The 22,291-nt window shown below is 43.0% G+C and overlaps 1 protein-coding gene and 1 pseudogene across 2 annotated transcripts; one reads left to right on the forward strand and one right to left on the reverse strand.

Moving 5' to 3' along the window:
* The first annotated feature begins 3,720 nt into the window (after positions 1-3,720).
* LOC120051265 (patatin-like phospholipase domain-containing protein 4) lies at positions 3,721-6,436 on the forward strand. Of its 2 annotated transcripts, none has more exons than XM_038998031.1 (7): positions 3,721-3,822; positions 4,150-4,350; positions 4,466-4,560; positions 5,283-5,418; positions 5,679-5,744; positions 5,867-6,019; positions 6,208-6,436. In XM_038998031.1, the coding sequence occupies exons 2-7, from the start codon at positions 4,165-4,167 to the stop codon at positions 6,337-6,339; spliced, it is 768 nt and encodes a 255-aa protein (XP_038853959.1). In that variant the 5' UTR covers positions 3,721-3,822; positions 4,150-4,164; the 3' UTR covers positions 6,340-6,436. The 2 variants fall into 2 exon arrangements, with proteins under 2 accessions (XP_038853959.1, XP_038853960.1); XM_038998032.1 differs by having other exon boundaries at positions 3,723-3,822; positions 4,163-4,350.
* Positions 6,437-7,763: 1,327 nt separating this feature from the next.
* On the reverse strand, positions 7,764-13,843 carry LOC120050731 (annotated as a pseudogene).
* Positions 13,844-22,291: the final 8,448 nt, after the last annotated feature.

Below are 22,291 nucleotides of genomic sequence, written 5' to 3' on the forward strand. Positions count from 1 at the left end.
CCATATATGAACTGTAACTCAGTAAAATCTTTGAAACTGTTGCATGTTGCGTTTATATTTGTTTTCAGTATAGTTGGGTCAGTCAGTCCAATAATACAAAGGGGACTAGGTCTCCCTCAGCCTGTCCGCCCCCCTCACTCTCAGCGACTGACACACATGACCCGAACCCACATCCAGCAAAGAGAGTTCCTCCAGTCAGTGGCGGACTTATCATTAGACAAATATATATTATGAATAATTTGTTTAAATGTGGGAACTCAGTTGGGGTCTCAACTTACTGTTGCGAGTTAGAATAGTAGAATACACTATATACTGCATCAGCAGTTTTCCTCTTATTATGTCAGTCACTGACAGTCACTCAATTAGCCCATTTCAGCTACCATTTTACAGATTGGTAGGTAAATTAGTTTGGTAGGTGATAAGAGAATTTTGTTCTCCAGGTACATAACCCAATTTAATTATATTACTCAGTCTGCAAACCAGAATTTGTAAGATCCTGGTCGAATGAAGCAGACGGAGGCCCAGCTACAATAGATAGTCAAAAAGGTTTATTCAGAGAACGTTCTAAAGTCAGGAATACAAAACAATTCATTTTATACTGACTTCTCACGCCCACACATTCACACAACCATACGCACACACACACACACACACACACATACAAACAGACGCACACACACACACACACACATGTCCTGCTACCCAGCCGCCAGAGATTAGTGACCTTGTCCTTGAGACATACTCCCTGTTCTCTCCCAAATCTCTAGTCAGGTCGGCACCAAGCTCAGACAGTCTGTGTTTATAATACCATAAAGACATATTGTCTTTACCCTAATTCTGACTAGACTACACATTTATTGATTATGATGTTATACATTCTAATCACTTCCATACAATTATATGTTTCAGGGCGGAATATTCTAATCATTCAATTAACCGATAATTCTCACCTAACAGTAGGTAAACCAGCTTTCTAAACCTTGTAGTAATCATGGCTGAATTACTGACCGGGCACTAAGGGAACCTCCAGGGGACCCCCCTAAACGTTTAGGGGGGGCCCTGACCTCCAGGAGGCCACCATTGATTTTGTTAGTCAACCAGATATCGTATGAACATACTGTACATTAAAAACGCAGTATCATATGATGCAAAATGCATCATACAGGGATGATTTCTGTATTTAGAAAGTTACATATCTTGAAAACTTGATTGCTGACAAGCAAAAGATTTTGGGAATATGTCAACAATGGGCTAATGAAACAATTATTAAAATATAAACTCAGCAAAAAAAGAAACGTCCTCTCACTGTCAACTGTTTATTTTCAGCAAACTTAACATGTGTAAACATTTGTATGAACATAACAAGATTCAACAACTGAGACATGAACTGAACAAGTTCCAAAGACGTGACTAACAGAAATTGAATAATGTGTCCCTGAACAAAGGGCGGGTCAAAATCAAAAGTAACAGTCAGTTTATGGTGTGGCCACCAGCTGCATTAAGTACTGCAGTGCATCTCCTCCTCATGGACTGCACCAGATTTGCCAGTTCTTGCTGTGAGATGTTACCCCACTCTTCCACCAAGGCACCTGCAAGTTCCCGGACATTTCTGGGGGGAATCACCCTCTGATCAAACAGGTCCCAGAAGTGCTCAATGGGATTGAGATCCGGGCTCTTCGCTGGCCATGGCAGAACACTGACATTCCTGTTTTGCAGGAAATCACGCACAGAACGAGGAGTATGGCTGGTGGCATTGTCATGCTGGAGGGTCATGTCAGGATGAGCCTGCAGGAATGGTGCCACATGGGGGAGGAGGATGTCTTCCCTGTAACGCACAGCATTGAGATTGTCGGTAATGACAACAAGCTTGGTCCGATGATGCTGTGACACACCGCCCCAGACCATGACGGAACCTCCACCTCCAAATCGATCCCACTCCAGAGCACAGGCCTCGGTGTAATGCTCATTCCCTCGACGATAAATGCAAATCCGACCATCACCTCTGGTGAGATAAAACCGCAACTCGTCAGTGAAAAGCACTTTTTTCCAGTCCTGTCTGGTCCAGCGACAGTGGGTTTGTTCCCATAGGCGACATTGTCGCCGGTGATGTCTGGTGAGGACCTGCCTTACAACAGGCCTACAAGCCCTCAGTCCGGCCTCTCTCAGCCTATTGCGGACAGTCTGAGCACTGATGGAGGGATTGTGCGTTCCTGGTGCAACTCGGGCAGTTGTTGTTGCCATCCTGTACCTGTCCCCCAGGTGTGATGCTCGGATGTACCGATCTTGTGCAGGTGGTTACACGTGGTGTGCCACTGCGAGGATGATAAGCTGTCCGTCCTGTCTCCCTGTAGCGCTGTCTTAGGCGTCTCACAGTACAGATATTGCAATTTATTGCACTGGCCACATCTGCAGTCCTCATGCCTCCTTGCAGCATGCCTAAGGCACGTTCATGCAGATGAGCAGGGACCCTGGGCATCTTTCTTTTGGTGGTTTTCAGAGTCAGTAGAAAGGCTTCTTTAGTGTGCATGTTCATTAATTGTTCATGGTTCATTGAACAAGCATGGGAAACAGTGTTTAAACCCTTTACAATGAAGATCTGTGAAGTTATTTGGATTTTTATGAATTATCTTTGAAAGACAGGGTCCTGGAAAAAGGGACATTTCTTTCTTTGCTGAGTTTAGTTTTTGGGTGGAGTTTTCCTTGTTGTTTGTATTGTGTATGGCTCAATCTGTGGAAATGCTGTGATTCACAGACACACGATGACCACAATTTGAATGCTGCAACTGAGACAGAATGATGTCGAAGGATTCGCTGAGAACCCGAGTATGACTGGACAGGCAGAAAAAAATAGCCTAGTTTTCATGGCACATTGTAAATATCTGACTGCTACTAGGATAGTATTCTGTACAAGACACAAGACCAAATGCGTCACATGAGGTTGGTGCAACCTTAATTGGGGAGGAAGGGCTCGTGGTAATGGCTGGAGCATAATTAGTGGAATGGTATCAAATACATCAAACACATGGTTTCCATGTGTTTGATGCCGTTCCATTTGCTCCATTCCAGCCATTATTATGAGCCTTCCTCCCCTCAGCAGCCTCCCCTGAAATGCATGTGCTGGATGTGCAGGAGCTTGGAGGGATTTGTAGTCTTGCATGTCCACTTTGATGCTAATAGCATTTTCGCGTCTGAGAGTAAATTGAGCCGAATATATTGATAAAAGTCACCTTGTCAGAGAGAGATTTACAGAGTTATCAAAACGTCACGCCAGGGAAAGCCTACATGAAACACATACCTTGTTTGAAGTGGTTCTAAAATCCCCTATGGGGGGAAAAAACTGTTTTTGCTAGGTTTTATGGGTATTATGACTTGTCCACTGTGGGGCTAGAGTTTTAAGAGTGTTTAACTTTTTAAAGTCATAAAGTGTAAATGCGTAGCTCGCAACGGCCCAAGACCGCAGCGTGTTTGCCTGAAGCCGCAACACATGCGCTGAAAGATACCGGGACAAATATGCATTAGCTCAGCTGCTGCTATAGATGTCAAAGTACAATTTGTTCAGTAGACATTTCACTTTTTATTGCACAAACACAAACCAGACAATGTATCCCAATGTTTTCTTACAGGTTTAGTCAATTTCACCGTATTTCAACGGATAGTTTTGTAAATCGTTGTAGGCTTTTATTTTGAAACACCGCGGAAAACCCGGAAGTAAAGCACGGATCCAGCACTTCTTTACATTGTCATCATATTTGTAAAGCAGTGCAGAACAAGCAGTTTTAGTTTACTGCAATTGTTTCTAAAACCGTAATGCAACCATAAACAGTAAGGAAGCTTTTTTATGTATGTGTAGATTAACCTTGAATGCTACGCTTGTTATTAACGTGCAGGGAATTGTAGTTTACAGTATTAGTTCGACTGCCTCTGTAATGCGTGAATAAGCCTACTAGGTATGTTGTTCAGCCTAGCCTACTACAGTTTCCCACATCAGATTTACTAGTGCCGCCTGCCACATGCAGTTATCTAGCTACAAAATTCCACTGTGCTAATATGGATTTGATTAGGCTTTAACACAATATTTCACTGGTGAAGTTACAGTAGCTATGTTTGCCAATTAACCTCATAGTTTATTCAATGAATAATGTTATCTAGGTTCTCTTTATAGAGATGACAGTGCCAGTGGTGAACCTTTCTTTTGCTGCGTGTGGATTCCTGGGTATCTACCAACTGGGCGCATGTGGAGCCATCCTGAGACATGGAGACAAGCTGGTGAGCTCTCTCAGGGCATGTGCCGGGGCATCTGCTGGAGCTCTGGTGGCTGCAGTGATGGTCACTGCTCCAGACAAACTAGAGGTAAAATAGTAAGGTCTTCATCATCATCATCCTATTCTTCTTTCGTCTATTCCTTGTACATTTTTGTTGTGTTTAGGCCTACTGTTGGTTGATACGTTTGGTCTTTTTCCAATAGAGTGTCAAAGAATTTACCTTCAGATTTGCGAAAGATGTCAGAAGCCAGAGGCTTGGAGCTGTGACTCCTGGATATAACTTCATGCTTACACTCAGGTAGTCACTTCCTAACTCTGAGAGAGCTATACACTGAATATACCAAGATTAGGAACACCATAGTATTGAGTTGCTCCCCCCTCTACAAGTTGTCGAAAGCATAGCCCATGTTGACTACAGTGCTTCTCACAGTTGTGTCAAGTTGGCTTGATGTCCTTTAGGTGAAGAAAATCCATCTTTAACCAGTCTCCTCCCCTTCATCTACACTGATTGAAGTGGATTTAATAAGTGGCATCAATAAGGGATCATAGCTTTCACCTGGATTCACCTGGTCAGTCTTATGTCATGGAAAGAGCAAGTGTTCTTAATGTGTTGTATACTCAGTGTATAGAACAGTCATATTCAGATGCATATGCACACATAGTTAGACAGGCAGAAACACAGAGAGCCAGTTGGTTGGGTTGAATGGGAATACGTGTTCATAATGTTTTGTACACTGTGTATTTCGTTGCGTTAAAGCCACGTCTAGATAACTGGGTATGTCAATCATTTTTCATTTGTAACACCTTTATAATAAATGTAGCTATTCATATGTGGGATTAAATTAAACCTACGGCTATAGAACTGAACAATGGTTGCATTTGTGTCTTCATTAAGTGCACGCATTACACAGCCAACAGATTGTGTAATAAGTGCATGTTTTTATTATAGAGCCGTACAGTGTTGTTAAATTAATGATTAAAAACATGACAAAAAAGCATCTGTCCCTTTGTTCTCCCCAGGGAGGGCATCGAGGAGTTTCTGCCTGGCGATGCCCACAGTAAAGCAGGCAATCGCCTTCACATCTCTATAACACATTCAAAAAGTGGCAAGAACACCATCGTGTCCAGCTTTGCCTCCAGGGAGGACCTCATAAAGGTAGCCCGCCACAAGCCTGAGCAGATTATATTACTGGAGCTTGGCTTTAACACAAAATGTTGTCGTAAATGTTTGAGGAGCATGGCCATTGTTTTCCCCCTGATACACTGCATTGTTGGGTCAGTTCTGTGTTTAAGCCAGTCAAGTGACAGAGCAATGCATATCTAACAATATGTGTGGGTCAAGGAACATTTACAAATCTCTTTCACTACATATTTTAGGATTAGGTCTGACCTGGCCTTTGCTTTTTTTAATTTAAGGCACTCTTGGCCAGTAGTTTTGTGCCTGTCTATGCAGGAATCAAACCGGTGGAATGGCAAGGACAGGTAATAAATTTAACTGCATCTCAAACTCAACCAATGGATGTTGTCCATTACGAGCTTACTGTTACTTTTTGTTTTTTCATAACTGAAAATCTATAAACTTAACTGTAACACATATCCTTCAGAAATGGATTGACGGGGGATTCACGGATAGTCTGCCCATCCTGCCAGAGGGACGTACCATCACAGTCTCCCCCTTCGCAGGTCCCCAAGACATCTGCCCAAAACACCGAGGGCTCATGAACCTCCACCTCAAACTGGCCAACATGGACGTAATGGTGAGTATGATCACCGTTTGATTAAATGTTCACAGGGATACAGACAGTACACATCTTCAACAAGTGCTTATTGCATTCATTGTATGGTTTTGCACATCATTTTGCCTGGACAGTCCTTTTGCAGTATTTAAATTGGTTCGATTTTGTAGATGTTTTTGTTGATGTTTTGTGTTGTTATTATCCCTCAGTTTTCCAAGGAGAACATCATCAGGTTAAACCAGTCCTTATTCCCTCCATTAGAGGAAAGGATGAACCAGTATTGTAAAGAGGGTCATGACGATGCAGTGAGGTTTCTGAAGAACGAAAACTGGATCAAGTAGTGTTGTATTTCAATTGAGTGTTTTTTTTATTATAGTGTTTTTACTTTTAAATATGGTGTAAATCACATTATTTATTTTAGATTTTAAAGTGTGTAAAATAAAGAAAATACAATCATTTAAGTAAAATGTATAATTTGCTCTTTGCAAATCCACTGTAGCCCATAAAATCAACAGTAATAGCTACTCAATAATCCGAGGAGACGTTGGAATATCAGCCAACTGCATGTAACTATATCTCTCATGTGAGGTAACTAGGTGAAAATCGGTCTTTGAACACGCCGCACCATCAATTTCCAGCAGCGATCCATTACCCCTGAGCCAGTAGTGGCAGGCGGTGGGGAAATCAGTAGGGCACTTCACGGAAGTACCTAATATATATAGGGCAGTGGCGTCACGCTAACCTAGCAGAGGTCCTTCAGCTCCTCCAGGACAAGAATGGAGTACCCCTTTGATGTTACCATAGAAATGGTTGTTTGAACTCTGCACGTTCTTCTCTCCACCTGAGGAACCGTTTAACTTCCTCCGGTCCTCGGGTATCGACGTGTACTGTGTTCAAGAGATCTTATTTTTCCCGGTGGTTGAACTCACACACACTCCCTACACACACCTTCCTCCAGATCTTCTGAGGATACTTCTTCATGCCTGGATAGAAACCAAGGCAAAATGCGCTCTGTTTAAATGACTCACGGTCTGCATATCCAGTAGCAATTGCTGAAATAGTCTAACCCCAAAACATCAAAGAACCATATCTGCATCTATTAACACGACAAGGCTGAATTATCATAACTACTTACCAAATGTGACTGATAAAAGCATAATTGTCCAAAAAGACTTGGATGAGTTGAAATAAATAACGTTTAGCACTGTACACTCATTAGCATGAGGGCAAAGAGCTGATCTGTACACTAAAGCTGAGATTTAGTTTGATCAGAAACCACATAATGACTATGTAAACATTTTTGTGCAATCATAAAAATATCTGTTATGTCACAATCAGTGTTTCAATGAATTGTACATCAGTTGTACATCACCAACTAGGCCATACAGTCCTGTAAGTAAACAGGACTTACCATCCACACACTAAAGTGAAGTAACCATGGTGTTTTCCTACCGCTATCCAGCCTCCCTGCTGTTGTTAATAATTAGCCTGATTTTTGTCCACAGTTGTAATTAACACCTGGGGACATAGATTCCCTAGCGTATGGTTTAATATTGTTTAGGTTTTCTCCTCTGAGGAAAACTCTGCTGCGCTCCACTTCTCTGGCGTCCAGGAGCAGAGAGGCTGTGCTGGATGTGACGGACCAGTGGCCAAGCCGACACACAGGGTTGCGTCCCAAATGGCACTCCAAATAGTGCACCACTTTTGACCAGAGCCCTGGCCACTGGTCAAAAGTGGTGCACAATGTAGGGAATAGGGTGCCATTTGGGACGCAACCCCCCGAGTCAAAGACGAGATAAACAGCTGGCTTCTATCACTGCCAAACTCTCTCTGTTGTGGATGGATCCAATAATGATCAGCCACCGTGATTTCAGGGCCATGGATGGAGGAAAATAATTAGATTTATACACAATGTCAGAATATCAGTCAAGTAGAATATCAATCCCAGTTCTAGTGATAGTGGCTGTCGTTCTGTAGTTGGTGCTGGTAGCCTCAGTAGTGCTGTTGTAGCTGGTACCCCACCTAAATCAGACCATTAATCATTCACATTAGAAAAATCTGTTGAAACAAATGAACACATGGTAATAACAAAATACCACATGGCATAAAATGCAACGGGTGTGTGGGAATGCGCAAAAATAAATCAGAATTCAGCATCCATCATATAAATGACTAAACAGGGGAGAGAGCACTCCTTAATATTCAGAGATTTGCTAATGGTAGTTGGTGACAAATAGACTGCTGGATATAGAGTTAACGGGAGACTAAGATACATATTAACTAAACGTCACTGAAATCTGAGATCAAATGAAGAGCTAAGCTTAAAGCTAGTCTGGGTGATGAAGTTTTGCTGCTGGCTGTGGCCACAGGGGGATGAGCCATGTGTGACTCAGGGACTCTGGCTGACTCTGTACTGACTGCTGGCATTAGACACGGCAGCTCTACTGAAAATCTTAATACAGCTCTATTTGTTAATACAGCCATGTCTTTTCATGTCGGTTGTCCACTCAGTTTCATTGCTTCTTGGATGTGCAGATGCCTTTTACAGAGACCCTGTAGTGTCTACATGATGAACAGTGATTAAATGATCATCGGTAACCTACAAGGGTAACACAGGGTTATAGTAGCACCCCGGAGAATAAAACTAGAAATTCTCCAACTTGAGTTGGACCTTGTGCTAATCAGTGCACTGAGTTGCTGGCCTCAACAATCACATCACACAAATACATTTGTCACAAATTGCTTTAAAATTACATGTTAGTCCAAATAGCAGCATCTGCATAAACCCCTCAGGGAGCAAGCGTAGGTGACACAATTTACTGTATATTTTACTGGAGGTGTTCCTGAGAGGACAAATACTAAAAAGTCTGTTATTACGGATCACCCAGTGAGGTCACCCACACATGTAAAGTAGATCCAGGTTACTTCTACCAACAAGTCCAGTTAAAATGGGGGTATTTCCCCTGCCGTTTGTCTCTCTCAGATTTTGTTTACATACATACTAAAAGATTGGTTCTGGGTTCCTGCGTTACCCTCCCCGCAGTGTTAAGCAATGATGTGCCGGTCCTGTGGAGAGTCTGCCGCTGCAGTGCTCCGGTGGCCGTCTCTCCCACCATCTCTCTCATACCTGCAGAGCTGGGAAAGGGAGGAGCAGCAGGGCTGCAGCCAAGGCTTACATAGGAGGTATCCCGGGGCGAGCTGGTCCCGAACGGGGGTGATGGACTCCTTATGGATGGCCACTGCAACCCGGATCTCCTCCACGACCGAGTGGAAGGCGGGTTCCGTGTCTGGGGTCAGGGGCGTGGTCTCCGAGGGGGTCACGGGAGAGGTCAAAGAGCAAAGGGGGGGTCATGGTAGGTCACGTAGGATGCGGTGCAGAAACAGGCATGGGTATGCATGCAGGCTGTCCCGTTCTCGGGGTAGAAGTCCGGAGTGAAAAAGAACACCTTCCATTTTGAATAACCTTAAAGATTTACAATGAATTACAACCACCATAGTAGTTTACGTTTCAAGTTAACTTGCTTACAAAAAACATTGGAATTCTTAATCATAATTAGCAGCACTGTTACAGTAATTCAATTGTATTCTTAAAACCATTACATTGGAAATGTGGACTCACTGTTGGGAGGCTGCCACCTGACAGCGTTGAGGTAGGCGTTACACTAACGGAAGAGAAACTCGTGCTTTGATCTCTCAACTTTCCCCTGCAGCAGGGGCATGAGGTCATGACCGTTTATCACTCTAGGAAGAGAAGACACACACAAACACACAATAAATGATCTCTGAGACAGAAATGGAGCATGCAGTAGGAATGATCCTTTGCGTAGGCAGAGAGACCTCAAAGGCCCTTGAAAACCTTTGATCAAAGGTTTAGATCAGCCTGATCCGTTTTTTCATTAGCTGAGATTTTTTCTAGCAGGTCCCTTTTGACACCTATTGTGAATATAATGTCTCTAGTTAGGGGGTGATTCAGAGCACTGAGAGTGCATATCATTTCTATGGTGACCTAGATTCCAAACGCTGTAGTTTTGACTGACAGACGAGGCTGCTAGAAAACCCTTCTAGTGCTTTGGACTTAACCATAGGAATAGAAGTACTTGAACAAACAATGCCCCTCAGACCTCAGCAATTTCACAGCACTCACCTGTCCCCCAGTGCCGTCCCTCCGGCTAGCTTCACCACAGTAGGGAAGATGTCCATGTTGCTGGTGGGTTCATCAATGTCTTTCCCTGCAGGTAACATCCCAGTCCAACGGAGCAGTCCTGGAACTCGGATCCCCCCCCCTCCCAGTTGGTGGATTTCCCTACTGCTCGGAGACAGATCGAGGCACTTTATGAGGACTGAGAATAGGGGAAGTCCTTTATCACTCGACCCGAAATATAAGGCTTACCAGAACCTTTCATGGAAACGTCTCGTCTCTTATGCATGAGGACATTTATATAATCTGAGCAATTTATCTAGTAATCTATTATTCTATTCTATACATTGACTGGTTCTGACCTCTCATTTACATTCCTATTAATATACCCTACTAAACCACCGCAGATGCGAACTAAAGCCTCTCTGTACCTGCACTTCCAGGTTGGGTATTTTTACTCCTAACCGAAAATTCGACATCTGGCTGTTCGGCCTCTGTTGACCTGTTCTTTTGAAGCTGTTACAGACTGTACCTTTCTATATGCCATTCCAGCCTCCGTGCACCTCCCCCCGGACTGAGATCTCCTCAAGGTGCGCCAGCTGGTCTGAGGTCAGGTAAACCAGTGTGTTCTCCCTCAGGTTCAACCGGTCCAGAGTCTGCATGAGCTGACCTACGAATAGATGTTATGAAACAGGACATAATAGGTCAAATCCAATCAAATCTTCCAACCTTTCAAATATAATTAGTGTGGACATTTCAAATCTTCCAACCTTATGGACATAAAAAAGAAAACCATACAGCAATATAGAGTAAATATCAAGTCTTACCTACACTCCAGTCTACTTCCTGGATGGCGTTTCCATAGATACCGTGCTGACTGGTCCCCTGGAAGGCTGGTTAATGCAAACATGGCCGTGCGCACTTGGATGAAGGAGAAGAACAACAGGAAGTGTAGTGCAGAGTTCCTGTCAAAATAGTCAACACACACAGTGTAAATGGAAGAAAATAATTGTATGACAACAATGGAAACTACCGTGTACAGTATGCTTTCATTTTACAGACACAATCACCTAGGTCACAAAATATAAATAAAAAAACTGAACACACACCTTTCTCAAAAGTTCAGTGCTTCATCTGTCATTCTCTGGGTCAGGTTCTCTGAGACATACGGCTGCTCGACCACCTCCCGGTTCCTCATCAGAAAGCAGCTGAAGTCGGGGAACGTGGCAACGAACGTACCAAAGATGGCCGCCGCGGCACCCACCAACGCCGCCACACTCAGCACCAGCTTCCTCCACGCGGTGACCACGCCCCGCGCATGCAGAAGGGTCACTGTAGCCACACCCACTCCCAGGGTCTTGTAGGGTAGAGTTGAGAATATTTACTATCCTATATCCCTGAGGGACAATTTTCTTTATTAGCTAAAAGGTCAAACAAAGTACATACAACAAACAACATTAAAACTAGTCTGGTTACCAGTCTGTTTATGCCATCATGCCAACTCCTTATCACTTTGTTTGGCTTGACAATGACAGCAATGGAGTTGGCAAGAGCATAAACAGATCCGGGACCGCATGCTACATCAGGATACATAAATAAAAGTTAAAATACTCAACGCAACACTGTAGTAAAAAGCACGAGCTGAAGCACACCCCAAAACGGCTGTAGAGGTGCTGACTAATGGAGAGTAAACTGTAGACAAATCTAATGTATTTAGAAAGCCCCTTTTACATCAGCAGATGTCACAAAGTGCCATTACAGAAACCCAGGTTAAAACCCCAAACAGCAAGCAATGCAGATGGAGAAGACACTCTATACACGCTCCCAACATTTTAAAAGGTTCAACCAAAATAGTGTACGTCGTCGACATGTATTGTATACTGTACATTACCTTGAAGGGAATGTGTGCTTGGACATTGGTAAAGACAGAGCCGTGGCCGGGCTGACAGTCACGTAGGTTGGTCAGGGTTATACCGTGGAAGGGGTCGAAGCTGTGAGCACTGGCGTGGTGACAGTAGTCGTCGTTCCTCTCACAGTTAAGACCAAGGTGCCATTTTTCTACAGTGGAGAGAAGGGGCCAGGTGACGGACCATATAAACTGGCAACTTCAGGCATCTTCAAAGCACAACGACCTTGGAAGACAGCACATAAAGTGTTTTCAGCAGTGGAGAAAAAAGGCCGATGACGAAAATGATTACATTTAATAATACGTCAACATGGGTTACTGAAAAGCCTGTGAGGCATGTTGCATATCAAAGAACAAGACCTTGAATGTCAACTCACATGTAAATGTACTTTGTCTGTACAACCATTGAGAAGCCAATAATGAGTATGAAAGCTATTATACAGTTCAAATCAATCATGTAGCTATACAGTCAGAATTGAAAAAAAACCTTCAAACAACAAAACAGACACATCGCTGCAACCAATCAAATTAACTGCCACTGCTTCTGCGTGTTCCCTATTCCCAAAGTGTATTGACACGTACTCATGACGACAATAAATGGGTTATACGTAGAGTTTTCCATGGACCTAAAGGCGCTTGACATAGTAGCAAAGGAGAGGACTTTGGCTCACCTATGAGAGCAGTCTCGTAGCCCTGTCGTTTGGCGACCTTGGCAAAGGTGACTTCTTCTTTGGGAAGACCGCCAGACGCAGCAGAGATGATATACACCCCCTAACTGTCCAAGACAAAAATAGGATCAAAAACTGATGTGAAATCACAAAGTGGGGAGAGTAACAAAGTATAACATTATACAGTGGAATGATGATGTACTTTTCATCCTGCTGCATTGTGGTCAACATGCTATTTATTCTGTTCTACGAACTGTCCTCTCCACATAGCCTAACTAATGCATCCATAACACCACATAATACTAGTTAGGCCTATCAATACTACCTAGTGATCTGTTAAGTGATCAAATTATAGTACTAGGCAAAGCTTTGTCAAACCCCAGGAGGATAGGCTACACATTGAGCTCTTGTTGTTGTTGTGTAGTATATTTCATTGCTATTGTGTTACTATTTTTACCATTTCACAGTAAAGTCTACGCCCGTTCGGCGCATGTGACTTATAACATTTGATTTTATGTTTATGACTCGCCTCACCAGATCGTATCGGGTATCGGCCCATCAGGAAGGCTGCCCTGCTGGGCGTACAGAGGGGGGGGCAGCAGCGATGTGCTGCGTCAGCCTCACCCCCTCCTGAGCCAGCATGTCGATGTTGGGGGTCCTGTAGACACAACAACACAACACATTACCACCCAGCTGGGCTCATCATCTGGAAGGATACGTTTCAGTCGTGTTTTAAAAAGGTGAGCAGAGAGCACAGCAAGAATTAGAAGTCAGAATAAAAAGAACAGAATAGAATGTTGTCTTCCGAGGATGTACATTTTTGTTTGGTAACACAACTACAAATGAGAAGTATATGTAATGCAGGAAAGCCATGCTTAGAAACATGGGAAAGCACATAAAAAAGCCTGTTGCAGTTTATATCGCTGTAACTTACCGCAAGGATTGTCTCCAACCGCCAAGTCATCGACCATAATCAGGACAAAATGCAGCCAACAACAGTAGACCTAGACAGCATGGGATCCATGGGGAAGCAAAGACAGAGGCAATACGAGAAGATTGGATAGGGTCAAACGCTTCAAGTTCCTCGGCATGCACATCACTGAGGACCTGAAATGGTCTCGGCACACCGACATCGTGGTGGCTGAAGAAATTCGGCATGGCCCCTAAGACCCTTACAAATTTCTACAGATGCACCATTGAGAGCATTCTGTTGGGCTGCATCACCACCTGCCCTCAACTGCATTATAGCTCTCAAGAAGGTAGTGCGGGCAATCCAACGCATTACCAGGGGCAAAGTAAAGTAAAGGCCAATAAGATCATTAAGGACCTTAGCCACCCGAGCCACGGACTGTTCACTCGGCTACCGTCCGACAGACAGTACAGGGGCATCAAAGCTAAGACAGAGACTCTAAAAAATGGCTTCTATTACTAGGCCATCAGACTGTTGAACAGCCATCACTAGCCGTCTACCACGTGATGCAAACACACACACACACACATAGAACCACTGGTCACTTCCCATTTCACACTGTCTATTTAAATACTTTATCACCGACGTAGCACATCATAATATTAATTTCTCCTACTGTACATTGTATTTCAGTTACACTGTTTATATACAGCGCATATTTATTTATACACTGGATTCTTGACAAAGCTTACTCATATATGTACATTGCATTTGGAAAGTATTCAGACCGCTTATTCTAAAATTGGTTAAATATTTTTTTTACTGATCAATGTACACACAATACCACATAATGCACATAGGTTTTTTTTTATTTTTTATTTTTTACAAATGTATAAAAAATAAAATACAAAAATATCACATAAGTATTCAGACCCTTTACTCAGTACTTTGTTGATGCACCTTTGTCAGCGATTACAGCCTCGAGTCTTCTTGGGTATGACGCTACAAGATTGGCACACCTGTATCTAGGGAGTTTCTCCCATTCTTCTCTGCAGATCCTCTCAACCTCTGTCAAGTTGGATGGGGAGCGTCGCTGCTCAGCTATTTTCAGATCTCTCCAGAGATGTTAGATCAGGTTCAAGTCCGGGCTCTGGCTGGGCCACTCAAGGACATTCAAGACTTGTCCCGAAGCCATTCCTGCATTGTCTTGGCTACGTGCTTAGGGTCGCTGTCCTGTTGGAAGGTGAGGTCCTGAGAGCAGGTTTTCATTAAGGATCTCTCTGTACTTTGCTCCGTTAATCTTTCCCTCAATCCTGACTAGACTCTCAGTCCCTGCTGCTGAAAAACATCCCCACAGCATGATGCTGTTACCACCATGCTTCACCGTAGGGGTGCCAGGTTTCCTTGTTTCTTGTTTCTCATGGTCTGATAGTCTTTAGGTGCCTTTTGGCAAACTCCAAGCTGGCTGTCATGTGCCTTTTACTGAGGAGTGGCTTCCATCTGGCCACTCTACCATAAAGGCCTGATTGGTGGAGTGCTGCAGAAATGGTTGTCCTTCTGGAAGATTCTCCCATCTCCACAGAGGAACTCCGGAGCTCTGTTAGAGTGACCATCGGGTTCTTGGTCACCTCCCTGACCAAGGCCCTTCTCCCCCGATTGCTCAGTTTGGTCGGGCGGCCAGCTTTAGGAAGAGTCTTGGTGGTTCCAAACTTCTTCCAATTAAGAATGATGGAGGCCACTGTGTTCTTGGGGACCTTCAATACTGCAGAAATGTTTTGGTACCCTTCCCCAGAATTGTGCCTCGACACAATCCTGTCTTGGAGCTCTACGGACAATTCCTTCGACCTCATGGCTTGTTTTTTTCTCTGACATGCACTGTCAACTGTGGGACCTTACAGGTGTGTACCTTTCCAAATCATGTCCAATCAATTGAATTTTCCAAAGGTGGATTCCAATCAAGTTGAGGAAACATATCAAGGAAGATCAATGGAAACAGGATGCACCTGAGCTACATTTCGAGTCGCATAGCAAAGGGTCTGAATACTTATGTAAATAAGGTATCTGTTTTTTATTTTTAACAAATTTGCAAACATTTCTAAAAACCTGTTTTCCCTTTGTCATTATGGGATATTGTGTGTAGATTGACGAGGAAAACAATTCATTTAATCAATTTTAGAAAATGGCTGTAATGTAACAAACTGAAAGTCAAGGGGTCTGACTACTTTCGAATGCACTTCATAAGGAAAGGGGGATACCTAGTCAGTGGTACAACTGAATGCCTTCAACTGAAATGTGTCTTCCGCATTTAAACCAACCCCTCTGAATCAGAGAGATGCGGGGGGCTGCATATTGTTAGGATTTATGTTTATGCACTATAGGCTGTTAGCATATTAGTTGAAGGTGAATGATGTTTTGTTGCACACACACACAATACAGAGGGGGTAGGTGTGTAAGAACTGACCACCACAGGCCATAAAAGCTGTGGACAGTCTGGAGAGGGGAGGGGTGCATCTCTCTAGACCAACCAGGATGGTGAAGAGACTGGACAATACCATATTAGGAATTGTTTGAGGGAATAATCGAGGGGGACACAGAATGGAGCTGCTCTACCCAACAACCAGATGTGGAGAAGGAAAACGTCAAGGGGCTTGGACAAGTTTGGGGGCCCACAAAGGAGGAGCAAGAGTATGAACCATGCTAAACCTCTACTATGATAGGCCAACTGGACGAGTTGAGAATAAACTTGTCATAGTATAAAACTACTATTTTGAGTACATTCCACAGTTCTCTGATCTACCCTGCGCGGAGATCCAGTGAACCCGTATATACGAAAATTGCATTTACCATTTATAGTTTGAGTTTAATTAAAATACTTAAAATATATTCGGTGACTATGAATCACATTTTGTCCTGATGCCAGATTTGAACTGACGCAAATCTCTTTCAATATACTGCTGTACATATCAGTTGACCTGTAAATCAGGTGTACATACGTATAGATTTCATTTGATTACTGCTACAGGACTATTTGGCTTGCTAAAATAAGATTTGCCCCGCAGTTCTTGTCTTTTTTTGTCTCCTTACATTTTAATTGTTTGAAATTTTACTGCATTTCTAAGAGCTAGTAACATAAGCATTTCGCTGCATCCGCTAATCTGTGTACGCAATAAACTTTGCTTTGAAGAGAGCTAGAGCAAATGTTACTAAAGATTTACACCCAAATGGCACCCTATACCCTATATAGTGTACTACTTTTGAACATTTTAGAGCCCTACTGGAGTGTCTGTAGAGCGCCTGCGAAACCATAGATCGCTAACGTTACAGTTTAGGCCAGGGTTCTCCAACTGGCGGAACGCTGCTCCGAAGCACAGTATTCCCACCCATAATAGAGATATTTATGTGATTGTATACAATTGTAAGCAAGGCTTGAAAGTATTATGTTTGAGACAAATGTTATATCTGTTTGGGCTTCTTGCTATCAATCTACAGTATACAAATTATCAACTAGCAATCAAGTCGCAGCAATGAAGAACGCGAAGGGGGAGGGAGTTCTGACAGGGGGGAGATTTTCGGCACAACACCGGCAACCTGACCATCCACTCAAGAAAAAAAAATCGGCTGAATCTAGTTGATGATCCCTGGTGAAGGCTATATTGTTGCCAAGTCGTTTAAATCCTACCTTTGTGGATATGCATGTCTCGAAATGTTTACGCTAGAAACAAGAAGTACGTTTTTTGTCAACTGTCATGTGACTAAGAATGAAGCAGTCTCATTGGATTATGGTTTATCCAAATATTTTAGCTGACCTGTGTGCTGCCTAAATGTAGTGCAATCAAGACTAAAATACTGTAGATTTCAACCCTCTATAGTGCAATCCTACAATCCTGCAGCCTTAATCCCTGCCAATATTTATTTAACATGTTTAGATACCCCTTGTGTCAGGAACATAAGGAAGCCTACACTAGTGGATCATATTAATAAGGTAAGACACTATTCCTCAAAAAATCTATAATTCTATTTCACTAGTTAAAATGACAAATTCACAGGCTGGTATATTACAGATTGCACCTTTACAAAAAAAAATGTGTTTGTAAATTTACTCCGGCATAGGCCTACAGTAGAACACTGCAAACAAGAGGTCCCATCATAGCTCTGTGAGTAGGCCTACGATTTGTGTATTTATCTAGGCAAGTCAGTTAAGAACAAATTCTTATTTACAATGACATCCTACCCCAGCTGACACTGGGCCAATTGTGCACCACCCTGTGGGACTCCCAATCACAGCCAGATGTGATACAGCCTGGATTTGAACCAGGGATTGTAGTAACAGCACTTGCACAGAGGTGCAGTGCCTTAGACCGCTGCACCACCCAGGAGCCCTACAATCGCAATATTCACTTTTCACTTTCTGACCAATGCTATTGTCTCTGCCTTGAATGCAAAGTTCCCGGTGTATGTTCTTGATGCTCCGCTCTACCCCTCTAGCAGAATAGGACATGACTGTTTCATACATCAATAGGAGGCACAGAATAGGAATGCCCTAGATGTGCTGTAGAACCAGATGATGTTATCATTGTCCGTGGTTGGATGAACTGAACTGGTCTACAGGCATTGACCAGTTATTGTTTAGATACTGTCGAAAAAGGAAATGGTGACGGTACAGTAGGTCCAGTCTGGTTCACACACTGGTCAGAGGATTGACCATAGAATTAGAATGACTTCTAAATTCTATTACTTCTAGAATGACTTCCCATTCTAATTATACGTGGTCGACTCTCAGAACAGACTCTTTGATCACACTGTGATATGAGTAATGATGAATATTCACACTTGTGCTGTTTTTGTCTGTCAAATATGAATTTTTCACACAGTAAATCCCTCAGCAAAGGGGTTAACTAGTATGCATGGTTGCAGATGAGTGTCCCTGAAGTCTAAATACTCATGACAAAATGTAGAGCTTTCGGCTGAGATTTTTGTATTGATGCTGGCAAGCTGATTAGTCTTTTGATGTCGAGCTGCATTCCACAGGAGAAGCACATGACTGACTGAAAAGAAGAGAGGGGTGAAATCCTACAAACACATCAATTGCTTTTCATGGAAGTATTCCAACCATGTGAAATTGGCAATTGAGGAAACGGTAATACAATATTTCCATTGGAATACATACCCTTATGAAAAGCTAGCTGAGATTCAGATGGTGGGGGTGTTTGTTTGTTACACGGCTTTTCATTTCTTACAGCCGTTTGTAATACAAATCTGTTAAGGGATTTTCCATTTATCCCTTAATTTTCTCTGTATTTCTGAAACCTATTCCTAGGAGAGAACTGTCTCTGTTTCGCCTCTCTCCCAGGTCTGGTCTCATATGGATAAATACTGTCATCTGTTGTCTAAGCCATATATTGCAGAACAGGGGGCCGAGTTGGGCTCTATATGCGTGATAGGCATGTTTACACTAGGTGAAGTTTGAAACGATTAACTGATCATTTAATAGGCCTGTCCTACCCACTACTCAGTAAAACCCTACATTTTCCTGACCCCTTAGATATTGAACTGCAACAGATATGTTATTTAGTCCATGCAGTCAAACTTCTGTGAAGGTTGTTGGACCATCTTTCAACTACTTTTCCTATAAATATTAAAGTGCAACGCTTGTATAAATTACAAGGCGTGTGTGGCGTGTCATAAATCAGTCTGTATGCCATGCATACGTGAACTAGGCCCTGACAGGTTTGAGATAGAGAGAGAGAGAGTCTCTTCTGAATGTGTGTCCATTGTACGTTGTTCACAGAATGTGCATCCCATAGAGATGAAACCAGTTCTATCTATGGTGTATCCATTGTACTATAATTCACAGAATCACAGGCCTGATGGTGACAAGACGGCACCACGGGGAATCGAGTTCCAGCCCAGAAAAAGTGTCTGTAATTAGGCTGATTATACACTAGCTGTCTGACAACACAGTAAATCAGGAGAGGGATGAACCTGAACAGTCATTCCACATTCACTACAGCATCACTTTGATGCTGTGCTAATTAGGGATTGGAGCATTTGTATTGGTTCTTATTGAGTTTGTGTAAACAACAGTAATATTGATGATATTATATATTTTTTAAATTGGTGGTTATTAAAAAATGCACATTGTGCGCTTTGCACTGTAGTCTTTTATTTTGAAATTCAACGTGGTATGGATATGTCTCCAGCAGGGAGCAGCATTGCACAGCAGATCTTCCAGTTCAAGACGTCTTACAATGAGAGCTGTGTAAAAACAACTTCACCACAGTATGCAGTGATTTATTTAGTGTTTGACTTTGAGTCAGCTTATGTCTTCTGATGGAGCTCTGTCGGCTTCACCGGCCTCTTTCAAAGACAAACTCTCCTCTACGTGCTTCTACATCTGCATTGCTTGCTGTTTGGGGTTTTAGGCTGCGTTTCTGTATAGCACTTTGTGACGTCTGCTGAAAAAGGGCTTTATAAATAAATGTGATTGATTGATACTCAAAGACAAACTCGTCATAATGTGGCTGGTAGACATTCCCCTCCCCTCAAGATCCCCCCAATATGCAGCTCAATTTCTTTGGGTCTGGGACACATTCACTCATCACCCTGTGAGGTCCAGGGCTTCCCCAGGCCTCCCCCTATCAGCCTGGGCCAGATTTCGTTTGATATGTGATATGTGAATGGTTCATGACTGGTTCTCAGTGGCAACAGATGACCTGTAAGAGTGTCCATAGCCCCTGAGGGCCTCTCCTCCTGGCTCTGGGGTCCTTCCTGCCCACCCAGAGGGATAACAGACTAAGGGTATGGTTAGGGTCGTGCATCTCTCTCTCTCTCTCTCTCTCTCTCTCTCTCTCTCTCTCTCTCTCTCTCTCTCTCTCTCTCTCTCTCTCTCTCTCTCTCTCTCTCTCTCTCTCTCTCTCTGTGTCTCTCTCTCCATGTAGTCTCTCTCTCTTTCTGTGTGTGTGTGTCTCTCTCTCTCCATGTAGTCTCTCTCTCTCTCTCTCTCTACCCCCATCGAGATCTTATCATACTGGTCATTGACAGCACACCTGGATAGGGACAGCTCAGGCATCCCTCACTCATGGTGGTGACAGACCGAGAGGTGAGGTAGAGTGTTTGTGGTCGTGTCTTACGGTACACCTCCATGACTCAGAAACATTTGCGGGAATCCTCATTGTTGGCATCTTCACATGTTGCCATATTGAAAACATACGATCTTGTCATGCATGCTCTCTCTTTGATCACAAATAGAGAAATCAGGAGCAATAGGCAGAGATCTCTTTCAAATTGTCCCTCGTGTCAGGAGAGGGAAAAATAACTAATAGGGTGGAGTAATTTCTAAAAACTAAATTCAATGATTTATATCTGATTCTATTTCTATAATGATCCGTCATTTATGTTGCCTGCAATTCCACTGACTATACTGTTCCACTGACAGTCATTTCCATACTTCTGTGGCATACTGGGGCATTCATACTGGAGCTATCAAAATAAATTGGGTATCCGATGCTCTTAAGTTTCTCTGCCTTTGGTTGACCCTGAAGCAATAACAAGACTATAATGTTTTTGAGGGTTTATCATACATTTTCCAAAATGGATTGCAACTGAAAACAATTGTCTTTCTGTTTACATGTACATGACTATAAGAATACAAGTCAGGGACAAACTGTTCAAGTGGTTTCACAGTGCAGTCAAAAGGGTCTGTTTCACTTGATGTTCAAGCCAGCGAAAAGCTTTTGACTTGATGCATTCATTTGTCTGCAGCCCTCCGGTCATGCCGCAACCACAACAGCTGGTCAGAGTGTTTGATTTTGTTCACAGTTATGCCGTATTTGAACTGGAATCAGACAGCCTCTATAAAACCTAATTGGAATTATGAGTACTTACATCACTATAAAGAACAAAAGCATTAAAAAAAATGTAAAAGCATGATTGGGTGCGGGCAGATAAAAAATGCCAGATATGTGAACAGCAAACAACTATCGATGTGCCATTTGAAGCCATTTATTTTGGAGCGTTGTTTTTTGTGCTGTCCCGTCAAATATCTGAGGGTGTTTTGTGGTTTTCCCAGTGGGGTGGCTAAACCTCATCGCTCACAAGCAGGGTTTAGGTCGAAGCCGGGAAAGACACACAAGGCCTTAAGCTGTTTGTCAGAGCCGTGTGTGTGTGATAAACTGTCAACAAAATTAGCACTGAAGCACAGACCAGGCTTGTGCATGAGGATCACAGCAGTACTACATACAATCACAGACACACACACACACACACACACACACACACACACACACACACACACACACACACACACACACACACACACACACACACACACACACACACACACACGTAATGCATGCGCAACTGTTAAATATTGAACATTGTAACAGTTTGGTGGTTTAACATTAAGTACCTCAACAACAAAGTTAACAAAATACTCCCTTGATTGGCAGCGGTTAGAATGTTGGACCAGTAAACAAAAGGTTTCGATTTTGAATCCCCGAAATGACAAGTTGTAAAAAATCAGTCGATCAATCCTTAAGCAAGGCACTTAGCCCAAGGGTCGCGGTCAATAATTGCTGATCCCTGGCAATGACCCCACTCTCCGAGGGTGTCTCAGGGGAAGTTGGGATATGCAAAAATACACATTTCCATTTCACACCTCACACTCGTACAG

The sequence above is a fragment of the Salvelinus namaycush genome, chromosome 7 (assembly GCF_016432855.1).
Source record: "Salvelinus namaycush isolate Seneca chromosome 7, SaNama_1.0, whole genome shotgun sequence".
Taxonomy (NCBI): domain Eukaryota; kingdom Metazoa; phylum Chordata; class Actinopteri; order Salmoniformes; family Salmonidae; genus Salvelinus; species Salvelinus namaycush.